This window comes from Thamnophis elegans, chromosome 10 (genome assembly GCF_009769535.1).
Source record: "Thamnophis elegans isolate rThaEle1 chromosome 10, rThaEle1.pri, whole genome shotgun sequence".
In the NCBI taxonomy this organism is placed as follows: Eukaryota; Metazoa; Chordata; class Lepidosauria; order Squamata; family Colubridae; genus Thamnophis; species Thamnophis elegans.
Genome location: NC_045550.1, coordinates 9,166,983 through 9,184,132, shown reverse-complemented (window position 1 = coordinate 9,184,132; position 17,150 = coordinate 9,166,983). Strand labels below are relative to the sequence as shown.

The 17,150-nt window shown below is 39.4% G+C and overlaps 1 protein-coding gene across 1 annotated transcript in view; it reads right to left on the bottom strand.

Moving 5' to 3' along the window:
- FGFR2 (fibroblast growth factor receptor 2) overlaps nt 1-14,293 on the bottom strand; it is a 101,484-nt gene extending 87,191 nt beyond the window's left edge. The window contains exons 1-2 of the mRNA XM_032224940.1: nt 14,116-14,293; nt 3,678-3,847 (exon numbers count right to left, since the gene is read on the bottom strand). Coding sequence (XP_032080831.1) covers nt 3,678-3,818 — 141 coding nt within the window. The 5' untranslated portion in view covers nt 3,819-3,847; nt 14,116-14,293. The remainder of the gene's footprint in view (nt 1-3,677; nt 3,848-14,115) is intronic.
- Nucleotides 14,294-17,150: the final 2,857 nt, after the last annotated feature.

Genomic DNA, 17,150 nt, shown 5'->3' with positions numbered 1-17,150 from the left:
AGAGTAATGGGCTAGAAGACCTGAAAGGTCCTTTCCAACTATATAAGTCTATATTGTTCCAAGCACCAAAGATCCAGGCAGAGGGGTAAACTAAGTTAGTAACTCTTCCACACTACAGGTTCACACTCAACTCCAACCCCAATTTCAGCTCAGGAACAGACTCACGTATCACCCTAAATTAGGCTCCTTCCAAGATATAGCATGCCTCATCCCCACCATTTCCAATAACAGTTCATTACACAAAACTCCATCAAGGCTCTTACAGCAAGCAGACATTTCTTCTAATATCAAAAGAACTAAAGAGCTTCCAGATGACTCCAAATCAGTTCCAGGCTACATTCACAATTCCAACTCACATTCTTCAACAGAAGCAGTGAACAAACTAATTTCAGCAGGTACCACATTAAATCATGAGCCTCAAGCCAAGCTTCAAAAGAAATCCAGTTATTTATTAGGAGCTTTATGCCGGCACAGACCAGGTGGAGCCAACTCTGACCTTAGTTAATTCAGGCTTTGTTTCTGACCCTGTTTCCCCCTCCCCAAATATGTGTCATCAGTCACATTCCCCAATGAAGCAATTTCACAGGTTGTAAAAGTCATTCTCCTCCGACCACTGTGGGTTTCCGTGAAGACAACCGCAGCATATCAGTTGGAATGTGCCTTGTTTTGACTGAGATACCAGCTCCTTGATTCAGCTGCTAAGTTCACTTTCCCATCCCCCTTGCCTATGGCAACTCAAGAGCAGGTAAGGGATGCTCTGCGACTTCAAATGAGAACTTTGAAGGCCGAAGTGAAGAAGGGTTCCATGTGTACAGCAGCTGAACAAGGATCAGTCTGTCCTGAGAGATAGGCGAAAGCCATTCCACAGGGACAGGCGATGGCCTCCTTCACCCTCGGCAGATTGAAAGGGAGTTGGGTTCAGATCCCCAAATCCGGAGTTGTGGAGATGGGCGCCACGAGGCATCCAGTGTGGTAACACAACCGATCTCAGAGAAGCTGAGGTGAGCCCCTGGGAGAGTTCTCTTTTCTTTGTGAACCAACATCAGCCGTCCAAGCTGCATAATATTGAGTCAATTTGGTAGTCAGTTCTCCTGAGCATTGATTAGTTACCAAGGAGAGCAGGTCACAGAGACAACTATTGTCTTTATAAGAATAACAACAGTTGTATTGAGGTTTGTGATATCGTTTTCATAATTTGAGTATTGTGCTATCCCAATGCATGTTCCAACCATTTCATATGTATTTCATATGTACATACAAGAGGTTTGGGCTTCCATTGAAATACTAAGCTGTTTTCATCCTTTGCCTTCCTCTTGACCCCGCGCACAGCCTGTGTAACTAAAAAGGATTTTTAGGGCACATTCTTTGTAATGGCCCCCCTCCCTTTATGCAGGCAACATTAAAGTAGTGGAAGAAAAGCAATTTCACTAAATACTTTTTTAAAATCCTGACCTCAGTTTAACCCTGCATTTTCTTGACAGTCTAGCTAATTTTTCTAATCAGTAACTCAGAAATTAAAGAGAGACGACTAATCTGATGCTATGAACATTTCAAGCAAGTATCTTAAGTAATTGTAATTACTTTCCCCTTAAAAACCTAGTTTCCCACATCTATTTCACAGACCATAAAATTCATTAAAATAGTTTTCCATTTTCTTTTATTGTGTGCTATAATCACCAAGCTCTATGTCTTTGCTTCACTCTATCTCTCCAAATTGAAATATTCCTGGTTGCAATAGCTCAAAAGTACAAACTGTTAAGAACACTTTATTGAATGCTACTGCCAAGTTCTATTTTATTTCCTTTTTCCCTTATCACTAAACTCTTAAAACCAGAAAGTCACTAGTTATAATCGATTTGGATTTTTGATAATTTGGCTTTGCAAAATCTGTAAACAGAAATAATGCTCCAGGTGAAGGCACACACCATCTACTACAGGGCTGTCAAACTCCCAGCCCATTGGCTGGATGAATCACACACTGACCGTGACCCAACAAATGCGCGCCCGACAACAGCGCGCCAACAAAACCGCGGCGATAAAACCGCAATGTCAACAGCGCGCCCACAAAGGCACGCCGACAAAAGAGCACTGACAGAAGAGCAATTACAGTTAAGGTAAGGGTTAGGGTAAGGATTAGGGTTAGGTTCAGGGTTAGGTTTAGGGTTAGGTTTAGGGTTAGGTTTAGGGTTAGGTTTAGGGTTAGGGTTAGGGTTAGGGTTACGTTTAGGGTTACCTTTAGGGTTAGGTTTAGAGCGCGCTTCTATCGGCGCGCTGTTGTCGGTGTGCTTCTGCGCTCATTAGTCACCGTAATTTCAAACTCGCGGTTTTCTCCCCGCGGTTTCGTTGGCACACTTTTGTCGAGTGCGCATTTGTCGGTGAACCCACACTGACCACACCGGGTTTAGCGAAGGGGGAAAATACGTCACATGACGCCACCATGACAACATTAGTTTGACACACCTGATCTACTACATAAATTACAACTCCCAAAATGTAACTACAAATGTAACTACATTACCAGCCAAGCAGACTCATCAACAATGAAATGTGAGATCTGAGTTGGAAGCACAATGAAAAGAAGTAGAGTAAATGAATTCACCCATATACTGAATCAAAATTATGGTCCATCTAGTTGTTTGCACTGACTGGCAAATGACTCTCTTATATTTTAAAATTGGTCATTCCTATTCCTGCTACCAGGATTAGTATTAGCAGGAACATTAGTATTTATTAAATTTATATTCTGCCCAATTTCCAGAGATTCTAGGGTCAAATCAGAAATCAATACACATACCCACAGAAACAGGCACAGAAACAGGCACAAGACATAACAGATCCCCTGTGAATGGGAGACAATATACCAGCCAACATATTCCTTGGTTTCTACCAGGCACTCTACTTTATTTGCAGATAACCATCTGCAAAGCAAATTAGTTACTCCAAGGACAACATGAATTTCCAACAAATTTATCTGAGCCTCACAAAGATCTCAGAAACAGTCATTAAAAGTAAAATGATTGATGGCTGCAACCAGTGCATTATTTGGCTTCTCATATGTGTTTCGATGATTGGGCAAAGTACTACAGTAATCGTTTTGTAAATACTCATTATAGTCTGTCAATATTCCAACATGCCCCAAAGGAGTGGAGATGTCATGTACTAAGACAATACAGAACACCTCTCTACATACAAAATATGTATGTGATCACTGGATATTGCCCTTCTTTGAAGGATAGCTGAATACCAATGAATGTACCATAAATTATTTCTGTTGGGACACATAGAGATATCCTATCAATAGGTGTGCAGAACATAAAATAATAACATTTGATCAAGTTAAATGGTATGGGATCCGAGTTTCCATCAAACTGCAATGTTTTATGCATGAATATTTCACCTCATATATGGCAAGCTTTTCATGAGACATAAAAAGCCGACAATGCTCTTTGAGAACATCCAAAATTGCCAGGGATTCATCAGACAAACTTAAAATCATACTACAAATTTTGGAGCGTGATCAGTCAGGATTTATGTACATATGATCAGCCAGTTCAATTGTGAATTATGCAAATCACACAATTCCCTGACCATCGTATTCTCACAGTTCTCTTCTATATGCCCAATGTTTTTAATGTTTATCTAATAAAAAAACTTTTCGTAAAAAAAAAACTTCTTACCTTAAATCCACCAATCCGGTGCTCTTGCTTAAATTCTCTCCCATTTTTTAACCATCTCATGGTTGGTTGGGGGTTTCCTAGAGCTGGACAACGAAATTTGACTGTGTTAGCTGCTGGAACAGCATGTAAGCGCTTCTCCATTTTCTCAGTGTTTGTCCATATAGGTCCTTCTATTTAAAAAAAAAAAATGAAGAGAAGGGAGAAAAAAATTACTCAATTTCTATACAAATGTAAATTCCAGGCCAGAAACTTCCCAAATGGGTGACATTCCAATGAGACACAACATGAGACACACTGATGTTTTACATTGTTGATTTATGTTATCTCTGACAAGTCACATAAGATATTGAATATCTCAGAAATTTCAGTGTGTACCTAGACAAAAGTCTAGTCAATGTCATGTAAATTATTACTTATGATTCATACCTTAAGGCACTTGAAACCCAGTTTAAGAATGAAACTTTTTAAAAACCCATCGTCTTTAAGCTTAAATTGAACAAAAAATCCCTTAAAACCGGGATATTACATTAAAACAGAGTTTACAACATTTCTTTTGAAACGTTGGCCTTAATTTTATTGAATCCATCATCTTCTGAATGACCACATTGTAGATTGTTCTGCAAAACTATTATTTAATCATCTAGTTTTGATCTCCAAAGTTCTATAAGTCTTGGTGCCTAGGTGCCTATGGGACTGTTTATTTTAAACCGATCCTATTCATATAGTGGACTCATCCCGAATGAGCATAGTGTTTCTTCTTTCTTATTTCTAAGAGAATCAGGAGAGGGCAACAGAGAAGCATTTTTCTATTACTACACTTATCCTTTGGAATACCTTTCTACTGGGGATCTAGTTGACATCATTATTCCTAAATTGTAGGAAGACCTTGAAAACAAAAACATTTAGGAAAGTATTCAGGAATATTAACTGGATTTATTTATATTTAATTACGTTAGAATCAGAGGTGGGTTCCTACCAGTTTGCACCTATTTGGTAGAACCGGTTCGTCAAATCTACCGAACCGGTTAGAAGAGGTTCCACCAGTGGACCCAGAAAGCAGGCCACACCTACAGAAGAGGTTCCAAAAATTTTTGAAACCCACCACTGGCAAGGATCTTGTAACTTGACAGCTTTAAGACTTGCATGCTTCAATGCCAGAGTTTCTGAACAGCTACTTGGACCGACCTAAGTACTAATTCATAATTTCATATCCAGTCACATGGGCGGCAAGCCACTCCCATCTGGTCACATGGGTGGCAAGCCACTCCCACAAAGGAGGCCACACCCACAGAGTAGGTTCCAACAATTTTTGAAACCCACCACTGGTTAGAATCCATTTGTATATTAGTCATAGGATTATTCAATTTTATGGTTTGATATAGGACTTATATAATTGCAATAATTTTACATTACAATAGTTTTACATCTATTATTCATTATTATTTAATTGTATGTCACAATGAAGAATGATGGTACAGAATTATATAAATACTACACATGCACACAATATGTTTCTTCAGATAATGTATTTTTAACAGTGCCATAGTAAAAAGGGTTGTGTGGATAAAGTCCTTCAATTTTTTTTCAATAATTTGAGCCTTTTTTTCAGCCCAACTCAAGGCAACCCAACCCAAGGTGTAACATCACAATTTGCAGTGATAGTCCTTCCACTTCCTACACAATCTGGTGAGAACTAATTCTGAGCCACAATTTGTGGGTTGGAGAGAAGAAACAAACATATCCTGTTATAATGCTTCTTAAAACACCACAACTTAATTCTAGAAAAAATAATTACTGTAGTAATTAATTACTAAGTAATGTCTCCATGATAGTCCCAAATTAAAGTATGCTCTCTTAGCAGCTTCTTTCATGTTAGTCCGCTTCCTGGTTAAAGCTTCTTTAAAATCCCCCATTTTGTATATTTATATTGTTATTTTTGATTCTGAATCTTCATATGTAGCTCTAAATTGCAATATGTTAGGGCTTTTTTCCTTTAGTTTTATCCCACCTTTCTAAGTAACTAAAAGTGGAATGTTAATGGATACTTCAAAAACCATTCTGAGAATATCACTAAGAGTTTGAGCAATCTAGGTAGGATGAAAGAAAGGGAGAGGAAGGAAAGAACTTGTTTTCTATTTTATATAGGATTTCTATCAACAGAATTTCAGGAATGAACCTTAATGAGCTCCATTTCTGTTTTTAGAAAATACATTCAATTAACTCAGATAAATACTAGGATGTATCCAAAGGCTACATTCATGCCTGGTAAAAATGACTTTTGTACTATATTTCCCTTTATTACATTTGGAATGGGGGTGGGAATGTATATACAAGTTTAATTAATACAGGGAAAGTTAACATGCCATGGAATTGGAAGGTCTTAGCCAGAGTATTTATCCACCCACATAGCAATTTTTCCTTGTGCTTACTTATTTTCAATGTCATGACAATATCGCTAGGAGAAACTAGAAACATTATTTGAAAGAGTGAAGATCTCTCTCTCTCTCTCTTGCTCTCTCTCTCTCTCTCTCTCTCTCTCTCTCTCTCTCTCTTTCAAAGGCTTATAATTATTTCAAGTAATAAGGGCCTAGGATACCTAGTGAATCACATCTTGCCTTACCTTATCACTTATTTTTCAAATCAGAAACAGAAGCATTAGTCTGTATCTTATGGTGAAAATATGTTAGGGGATGCCAAAGCCTCTCAGCATCCCTTCTCTATTGTAACTTTTCCATTCATCAAATTTTCATTACTTTATCAGAATATAAAATTCAATGAAAGATTAAAATAAATTAGCCTATAGGGAAAGAAAAAGAGAAGAGAAAGTGTAGGGGGAAAAGGAAAAAAGAGAGAAAAACATTGACTTTTCAATTCTTTCTGTGTAGTACAGGCAGTGGTAAGTTTCAAAAAATTTTAAAACCTACTCTGTGGGAGTGGCTTGCTGGCCATGTGACCTGGTGGGAGTGGCTTGCCGGCCATGTGTTCTCTCTCTCTCTCTCTCTCTCTCCTTCCTTTTGTCTCTCTGTCCCTTTTTCCTTTTTTTCTTTCATTCCCCTCACTTTTTCTTTCTTTTTTTCTTTTTTTCTTTATTTCTTCCTTCCTTTCTTTCTCTTTCTCTTTCTCTCTCTGTGTGAGTCTGTGTGTGTGTGTGTGTTTGTGTGTGTGTGTGTGTGTGTGTGTGTGTGTGTGTGTGTGTGTCAATGGTGGGTTTCCAAATTTTTGGAACCTCTTCTGTAGGTGTGGCCTGCTTTCTGGTGGAACCTCTTCTAACCGGTTCAGTAGATTTGACGAACCGGTTCTACCGAACTGGTGCAAACTGGTAGGAACCCACCTCTGAGTACAGGGGTGTCAAACTGGCGACCCACAGGTTGGATGTGTCCTGCGCAGGCCACACACACCCCAGCTCTGTGTAGGGGGGAAATGTCATGATACGCCACAAGACGGCAACATGACACTGCGAGTTTGACACCCGTGGGGCAGGGGGTGGGTTCCTATGCAAATCGGTACAGGTTTGATTAGTGCGCGCTTTGCTCGTGCCTGCGCAGTTTGTAAATGGTTCTGCGCATGCATAAAGACCATTAAAAGCTAATAAAGAAGATGCCAGCAATGGCAACAGAGACCGGGGAACCGGTTCACAGGAGGGGCCAGCTTTGATTGTGCTCTTCTGCAACCCAGGCCAGATTACCACTGGGCCGCACCGGGAGCAACCCACCTCTGCCATGGGGTAGTAAAATAAAATAACAACATTACAACCTCATTTTTTGTTTGCTTTTACATAGTAATATGCACTAGCATTTATTATTAATAACAAACCTATCTAACCAGAAAAACCTAAAGTAGTAATATAACTTTTGACAGTTATATTATGAAGAGCCGAGGTGGCACAGTGGTTAGGGTGCAGTACTGCAGGCCACTTCAGCTGACTGTTATCTGCAGTTTGGCTGTTCAAATCTCACCGGCTCAAGGTTGACTCAGCCTTCCATCCTTCCGAGGTGGGTGAAATGAGGACCCAGACTGTGGGGGCGATATGCTGACTCTGTAAACCGCTTAGAGAGGGCTGAAAGCCCTATGAAGCGGTATATAAGTCTAATTGCTATTGCTATATTATTAAATGTCAAGATATCGATGGTGGCCTGCCAAGGCATACAGCCTCAGAATTAGAGTTTTGAAGGGAATATCTTAAATATATGTGGACGGGAGGTGCAAAGAATCTGCGCATTGACAAAATTTCCATTTGCCAGTTATTAAACACCACATTGCTTGGATCTACCCGTATACTAAGCCAATACATTACAACATCCTAAGTTCTTGAGAAGAACTCAATATGAATGGCAGCCAGCAGCAGCTAAAGCTAAACTGGCAGCTGTGATTTCACATTGTTGTGCAAATAGTAGTTTAGCTCAATCATAATTACTACTAATTTTCATTATCTTTCCTGGGCTATAATTATTACATCCTTAGTCTTTTCCCCCAGATAAGGGAAATCTGATTAGCTATGTATTAATGTCATGACTATAAGTTAGTTCTATTAATTCATTTGTCTATTGAAAAATTAAAACTAAAATTGTTTAACAGCAGGGCCATTTATTTATTTTACAATAGATGCTTCCTGAAATAAATCAGTTGACATGGAATTTCTTAAGAGGAGAGAGGCTCAGACACATAACCATTCTTCTTTCAACCCCGTGCCCAACTGCATTTCCTTTATTAGCATAAAAGAACATAACAACTAAACCTTTCCAGCCCTCAGTTATAGCTGTTTTTGAATCCACTAACACACATTCAGGAATCTTCTGTTCTACTTTCAGTCACAAAGCAAAATAAAAACACAGCTGGGGAAGCGTTCGGCTACAAACTCTTTAACAAGCTGACCAATCAAAGAAAACATCTAAAAGAAATGTAAGCACTCTAAACATTGTGTGTGTGATTGCTTTTGTTTCAGGGTGGAGACTTTAGAACTAATTAGTTAGAAAAACCAGTCAGCATTTGATCATGTGCTGTTCCATTCTTAAAAGTAAATATTAAGAAAATATTTCAGTATTTTAAGAGGCGTATACAAGGAGGAAACCTTAAAATAGATCTTACAAACTAAGTTGCAATATTGCTGCAAAGGAATTTAGGCAACCAAAATAAATCAGTTAAGTCTGCAACACACATACAAAAAACGAACGACCTCCCTCATTCAGCAACAATCTTACTAAAGACCTATCCATAATGAATACATATTTTGGCCCTCAAACCAGCATGCTCCACAAAGCAGTTTAAACAAATAACTTTGTTGGGGAGAAGTCCAAAATCTGGATAAAGGATAAATTGTTCCTAAATAGAATCAGCATTAAATACAGGAATTCATATGGCTACTATGTTCTGAAATGGTCCTGATTTATTAATTGCTATGAGATAGTGTACAATATTAGCAAGAGCCGAGGTGGCGCAGTGGTTAAATGCAGCACTGCAGGCTACTGCTAGATCAGCAGTTCAGCGGTTCAAATCTCACCGGCTCAGGGTTGACTCAGCCTTCCATCCTTCCGAGGTGGGTAAAATGAGGACCCAGATTGTTGGGGGCAATATGCTGACTCTCTGTAAACCGCTTAGAGAGGGCTGAAAGCCCTATGAAGCGGTATATAAGTCTACTGCTATTGCTATTGCTATTAGCAATCTATATTTTACCAACAACAAGTAGGGTGTACTCTTGTCTCCAAGTTCTAGTTAACCTTCAACCATATTGGCATCCTGGTTTCTAGATTTCTTTCAAAACTGTAATAAATGTATTTGTCTAGTATAGGTAGCTAGGTAATTTTGTCACATTAGACAACCTTTGAAAAAATGATCATCACTAAAACTGATTTCTTCTAGCCACACAAGGAGATCATGAATTTTCAAGGTAAATCATGAAGTGTTTGGTATGCATTGTAAATTTTTACTATTACAATAATTAGTACCAGGACCGGATTTTCCTATAGGCTAACTAGGCTTCAGCCTAGGGCCTCAAGATCAAGAGGGGCCTACATTCAAATTGTTAGCAAAATTAAAATTACACTATTCTAAAAACAGTGAACACTAAAACACTGAACCGAAAATAAGGAGAAATTCTACGCATATGACTAATAAACAAACATAAAAATGTATTGGTTAAGATTGTTCCAGCGCAGTGGCAGTTGGGGAGCCCGCCCACGTTCCCGGCACCGGCGGTCAGGCGAGAGGCGCGGCCGCTCCCAGTAGCCACCCCGTCGATGCGGAGCCCACCAGCGGCCAGGCAGGTCAGGGCGTGAGGGCCGAGCCGGGCAGCTGAGCGCAGCAGGGGAGGCGGCTGGCCTCGTGCCTTTGCCGCAGAGCAGAGCCGCCCTCCCACTTAAAAATGGGAGGTGAAAGGGCCTCATAAGTGGAATAGCCTAGGGTCTCTTTTCATCTAAATCCGGCACTGATTAGTACCATTGCATTATAACACCATCATCTATCATAATTACCCTTAACCTAATCCCTACTGGCTGTGATCAAATTATGAACAATACTGGTGCGACTTAGTGCATCTTAACCTAAAATGCTGATCAAAGCATATACACCATAAAATCCAGTATCTATGTTGACATTCAAATTCAAATTTGAGATGGATTTGAAGGAACAGCAGATTAGCAACTGCACTGAATAGCCAAGACGTGCTCTTGCCTTTATATTTCTTCGTAAAAAGCATTTTAACAAAATATGAATGTTATAAAAACCATAATGCAGCTTGGCATCAACCCACCTGTTCTATTCTTCTCTCATAAGTAAGAAGCAACTCATATATGGAAACCCACAGAGAAACTGGTGTGTAATCTTGGACTGAGATCGCATGGACATTCTCCAAAAAGGAGTTGTTGAAGTTAAATTAAACTAGATTGGATTCATTCATTTTAAATTTTCCTTCAATTACAATTAAATATAGACAGTATGTTTATGATTATTATATAGTTCTTCTTCTGATTTATTAAAAATACAATCTGACAGCAATGTTTAGTTTCAAATTGTTTTGATACTGTTCTATGTTGACAGATATGGTAATCACTCTCTGTCTTAACTGTCAACTTTCTTGTTAGAGTTTTTTGGAATTATGCCATACAGTCATTAGGAAAAATATAGCTTCTTGATCATATATTCTCCCTTAAATGTGTTTGTTTTATTATAAATTACTGTCACATATCAGAAATAAATGGGTACATATTCAAATAAACGAACAGAGGAAAATATGCTAACTTATATCCATGCCACAAATAGACATATTTTTAAAATAAGAGGTATAAACTATCGATAATTAAAGCTTAGGCACTTTACAGCCAAGGAGTAAACCACTGTAAAACAAAACTTCATCTTCACAAAATTTAAGCTGGGAGCTTGGATGAAGAGCTCCAAGAGCAGAATAATGAAAAGGTAGCAAGAACAATGTATTTCAACACATATCTTCCAAACAGCTTTAACTATTGAATCTACTTACTGGTTGGGTTGCTGTCATTCACAAAATCCTCAGAGGCATCATTGTCATCTTCATCATCTCCAGATGAAAGAACATCTGAAGTTTCAAAAAATTATTTTAAAAATCATTTATCTGCTAGATGTTGTAAGCAAACATGCATTTTTCTGCAGTCTGGATATTAAGAACAATACATATGTGAGAGATGATTCTGAAAATAGCAATAACACTTAGATTTATATACCGCTTCACAGGGCTTTACAGCTCTCTAAGCGGTTTACAGAGTCAGTACATTGCCCCCAATAATATGTTGGCTGAAATAATGGGATGGAAAGCTGACTCAACCTTGAGCCAATGAAAAGTCTTACTTATCATCATCATTATCATCATCATCCTTGGAAGGATTCGATAAGTAGATCAAAATGTTAAAATGTTAAATCCAGACTAAACATCTAGCTGACTGTGCAACTAACCATAGGTTGTAAGTCAATGAAACTAGGTTTGTGCTTCAGAACATCCATGTGTATGCACTACTGTCCCCTCCATGCATATATACAGATCATGAATCAAAATCGTAAATAAAATATTACCTTGTTTATTCTTTTTTCTTAAGAAGCAAAATAAAATACATTTGTGACTTAAGAAATATACATATTTGCCTAAATGAATAGATCATATCTGTACCATGTATTGAATATAAAGTAATGTAAAATAGCTTTATTATTACTGAAAATGCAAATAGTTTGTTTTTATTACAATAATACACATATGCCCACTCAATTTGTTAGGGGAACATTAAATGATTTAAACATCCTTATTTCTCATGATGTGACCTTCAGGCTATCTCTGGGGTGACCCCCAATGAATATAATTCTGCAGAGATAGATGCATACATATTGGGTGGCTCTATTAATTATAATTTTTAGTTTCCGGTTTATATTCCAGATCTATAGAAAAAAAGTGACTCAGAACACACAGGGATGCATGTAAACTGCTTCCATGTGAATTATTAAGGTAGCTGTGTCATTTTTTTAGGCATCAAAATAAACATTTCTGCATGCAAAGAGAAAGAGATGGGTGTGCGCACATGTGAGGAGACAGCAGTAATAGTATGCCTCTGGAATGAGTCATGGTTGCTCTGAAATAGTGAGGCTGTGTACCAGGGGTGGGTTTCTCACCCCGTTGCAACCGGTTCGGTTGGAACGGGGCCGGCGGCATCCTCGGGCACGCGTGCGGTGCATGCATGCGTACTAGCGTCTGTGCGATGCTCCAGCTGCTCCTGGAGGATCGCGCAGGCGCTGTATGTGTCCTGCGCATGCGTGGAAGCGCAGAACTCGTCAAAACCGGGTAAGGAACGTGGGCGGGCGGGGTCGGCCCTTCGCGTTCCCGGAAGTTACTTACTTCCGGGTTCGCTGACCAACCGGTTCGTGGGGACCGCCGCAAACTGGTTGAAACCCACCCCTACTATGTACACACTAACACACATTTTTAAGGACCTATTTTAAAGGACTTCATAGTTTTAATATATACAGGCAAGCTGCTAAATAATGAACATATACACACAAAGCTGCTTATGCAGGTAGTCCTTCAGTTATGGCCATAATTGAACCTAGCATTACAATTGTAAGTCATGACATCTGTAAAGTGAGTCACCATGTGTTTGAATCCAATTTTATGATCTTTTTCATCGTAATTGTTAAGAAAATGTGGCAGTCATTAATTGAACACAGCAGTCATTAAGCAAACCCATTTTCACTATGCACCAGTTTCTGCTAGAAACCAGGAGTACATGCCTGTTCCTGGCAAAAGCCATCATAAATCATGGTCATGGTGGGATGCTGCAAACAGTCATAAATTCAGGGCAGTTCCAAGCAAAATGCAGTCACGTAACCAGGAAAGCAACTTTGGAACTTTGAAACCTGGTTATAAGTAGCTTTGGAGGGGAATATTGCTTGTAATGGTCAAATGGTAAATAAGTAACTGTCATCAATTTACAGATTAACAGAGGTGGAAGGGACCTTGTAGGTCATCCAACCTCTGGACCAAGCAGGAGACCTTACACCATTTCTGACAAATGGCAGCCCAATCTCTTTTTGAAAGTCTCAAGTGATGAAGCTCCCACAACTTCCGAAGGCAAGCTGTTCCATTGGTTGCTTGTTCTCACTGTCAGAAAATGTCTCCTTATTTCTAGGTTGAATCTCTCCTTGTTCAGTTTCCATTCATTATTCCTTGTCTGGCCTACAGGTGCTTTGGAAAATAGCTTGATCCCTTCCTCTCTGTGGTGGCCCCTCAAATATTGGAAGACTGCTATCATGTCTCCCCTGGTCCTTCTCTTCACTAGACTAGCCATGTCCAGTTCCTGCAACCATTCATCATATGTTTTAGTGTCCAGTTCCCTAATCATCCTGGTAAGTCATTAGTTGAGGACTATCTGTATTTCTCAGAGTAATCAATAATTTCATTTATGTGTAGGTAGCAACTCAGAAGTCAATCAAACATTCCTCAGTTTACTCCAATACTAAAATTAAAAATACTTTTTAATTTAATCCCTTAAATACACTGTGCTGCCATTTTTCAGCAAAACTGTTGCTAAGACAAGTTGGTTTGAGAAGTTAAAAAATTACATAAACCACAACCACTCCCAAAAAATTAAATCCAGCAGATAAAAAAATTAAAATGTTGATGGAGAAGAGGGCTATTTTTTTGTTTTGCTGGGTCCAAAAAAAAACCCCATCATTGGCATGAGATGAATATTTGGGGGAGGACAGTTGAAAATCCCCTCTTGTGTTAAAACCTATTTGATTTTCACATGGAAGATACTAAAAAGGCCATCAATGAAATCACCGAAAAAGCTAGATCAGATGGGTAATGTAAAATAACTAGAATGTTACGTCGCATATTTTCTTTTACCTTAGTAAAAAGTAAAGCTGCATCCCCATACCTAATTAATTTAAACTACGTACATTGGAAAATGTCTTTCAACAAGCTTACCTGTGACATTTATAATGAAGTAGAAACTTTCACTGTCTGCAATCCTAACAGTGCAAGCATAAAGGCCAGAATCTCTGGGTGTCGTATCTTAATCCACAGAGTTTCCCCAGTAATGACTGTCCGGTTATTGGGCACCAAACGTTTTCCATCTTTAGTCCAAGTGATGGTGGTGGCCTCTTTCACTTGACAGTGCAATGTCAACGTTTCTCCCGGAAGTACAGAACGTACGTCAGGCTGAGAGATTTGATATTTGGTGTGTGGCTCTGCTAAAGTGAAATATAGGTGGGCAAAGAAGGGAAAGGAAGCAACAGAAGTGGGGGGGGGGGGGGGAAATGTCCAACAGTTGTCAGTGAAAGAACTTGATCCAGCAAAGTATGTGCAGATTTTAAAACAATCATCATCATCATCATCATCATTTGATTTGATTACATTTATATGCCGCCCTTTTCCCCAAGGGGGACTCAGGGCGGCTCACAATTCAAATCAGGGGAGGGGGGTACGGACAAGAAATAAAAAAGACGGAACATAACAATACATAATTTAAAAACACACAGCAGTCATACCATTCGAGGCGGGGGGCAACAGCTCTTTAGCCCCAGGCCTGTCAGAACAGCCAGGTTTTAAGGGCTTTGCGGAAGGCCTGGAGGGTGGTGAGGGTTCGAATCTCCATGGGGAGCTCGTTCCAGAGGGTCGGAGCAGCCACAGAGAAGGCTCTCCTCCGGGTAGTCGCCAGTCGGCATTGGCCGGTGGATGGAATTCGGAGGAGGCCTAATCTGTGGGATCTAATCGGTCTATTGGAGGTCATTTCTGCAAGCTACCATTTTAATAATATTGAGCAAGCTAGAGACACTGATAAAATGTGCTTTATCATTGATAGCTGGTAAGAAGAACAACATACCATCCTAGGAGGTCTGGGATAAAATTAGATTCAAAAGAGAAGTGGATGCACTTCTCAGGACAATTAAAGGGCAGGCTGTGATGAGAAGAGGGAGCCTCTTCCTCACACAAGCATCCTAGTAAAAGAACATTGCAAATTTAACATTTTGCATTCAGTGAAAGGTACTGCAAGATGCTGAATGTAGGTACATTCCACATCAAGTAGAGCCAACAGCTGTCTTGGTTCTATAGTCTAATTGACTATGAGATTTATTTCGATAGATCTCTTTACTGTATCTAATTGATTACAAGATCTATAGCAGAGGTGGGTTCCTACCAGTTTGCACCTATTCGGTAGAACCGGTTCGTCAAATCTACTGAACTGGTTAGAAGAGGTTCCACCAGTGGACCTGGAAAGCAGGCCACACCTACAGAAGAGGTTCCAAAATTTTTGAAACCCACCACTGGCAAGGATCTTGTAACTTGACAGCTTTAAGACTTGCATGCTTCAATGCCAGAGTTTCTGAATAGCTACTTGGACTGACCTAAGTACTAATTCATAATTTCATATCTGGTCACATGGGTGGCAAGCCACTCCCACAAAGGAGGCAACACCCACAGAGTAGGTTCCAACAATTTTTGAAACTCACCACTGATCTGTAGCATGACATGGCAATAGGAAAAATCTCTTACAATTTCTTCTGAGGAGTTCTGGGTAATACACAATCCTACAGGCACGACCATAAATTGCCTCTAACAAATAGCAATAGCAATAGCAATAGCAGTTAGACTTATATACCGCTTCATAGGGCTTTCAGCCCTCTCTAAGCGGTTTACAGAGTCAGCATATTGCCCCCAACAGTCTGGGTCTTCATTTCACCCACCTTGGAAGGATGGAAGGCTGAGTCAACCTTGAGCTGGTGAGATTTGAACAGCCGAACTGCTGAAGTAGCCTGCAGTGCTGCATTTAACCACTGCACCACCTACAAATATTGTAGTCTGCATGACCTATGGATTTCATCAATAGAATCTCAAAGGCATGTGTGTGTCTGCAGGGGAGATAGGCGAGTCAGGCAGGGTTCTGGCCAGCAATGTCATGCACATCGTGGCATCCTCACAAAAATGATGCAAATTCTGCAAAGTGCACATATAACATTATCTGGATCATTTACATAATGACGCCATGACACCTGCACACAATGTCACGGTGGCTTCTACCAGATGTTTGGGGGGATCACAGCTCTGAGGCATATTATAGCAGTTCTTCTGTATGCATAATTTAGCTTGTTTCAGGAACATTGGTGCTTTAATGAGAATTTTGAGAATAGGCAGCAGCCAAATGATGGTTAGTAAATAAATGTTGCCTTATGGATTATTTAATTCTATTTATTTATTTTGAGCCATTATCTAATGCTCACAGCCAGCCTACATAGCAGCATATTCGGTTGGCCAAAAACACAATGTGGGAAAGGAGGAATAAGTCTGTTGGCTCTCTAACTTCATCATGAACTGAAGACAAACCTCACAATGGGAGTCTTCTCTGTTCGAGATGCATGAAATCGGTTTTCTAAATCACTGAATGCCTCCCTAACTTGCGATTAGGACTACTGCTTTTCACTGAGATAGGCAGAACCAATTCACTCGTCTTTATTCTCCTTCATGGTATAACTGATCTGAATGGCTGAGCACCAGTCATCGCTTTCCACCAATCACTAATAAAACATAACACTACGTAAACTGTCTTCAGGTGTAAAGATGATGTGGAAGAACATAATAAATGTCCAAGCCCATAAAACTACTGGCTAATCCTGACCACTCTCCATAAATTAGCACTGTGAAAAACAATGATTATTTTTCTACGGCAAAAATTCCTTCTTTTAGCTTTGCCTCACTAAAGCAATGTGATTCTTTTATTTTCAAGTCATAAGACGGGTGGCTGATATTACAAAATACTTCGGATCATAATCTAAATAATCTTGCTATACAAAGAGCAACAGTTCCCACATATGGTTTTAAAAAATGAGTCTCGATATTCAACAGCTCAAAATTCTTTTGACTAAAAAGTCCTCAATGAATGCTAATACACTGCATTAACTAATGTGGCAATTACAGATTCCATTAATCTATTGTAACGTTTGCATTAATCGATTACATGGGAA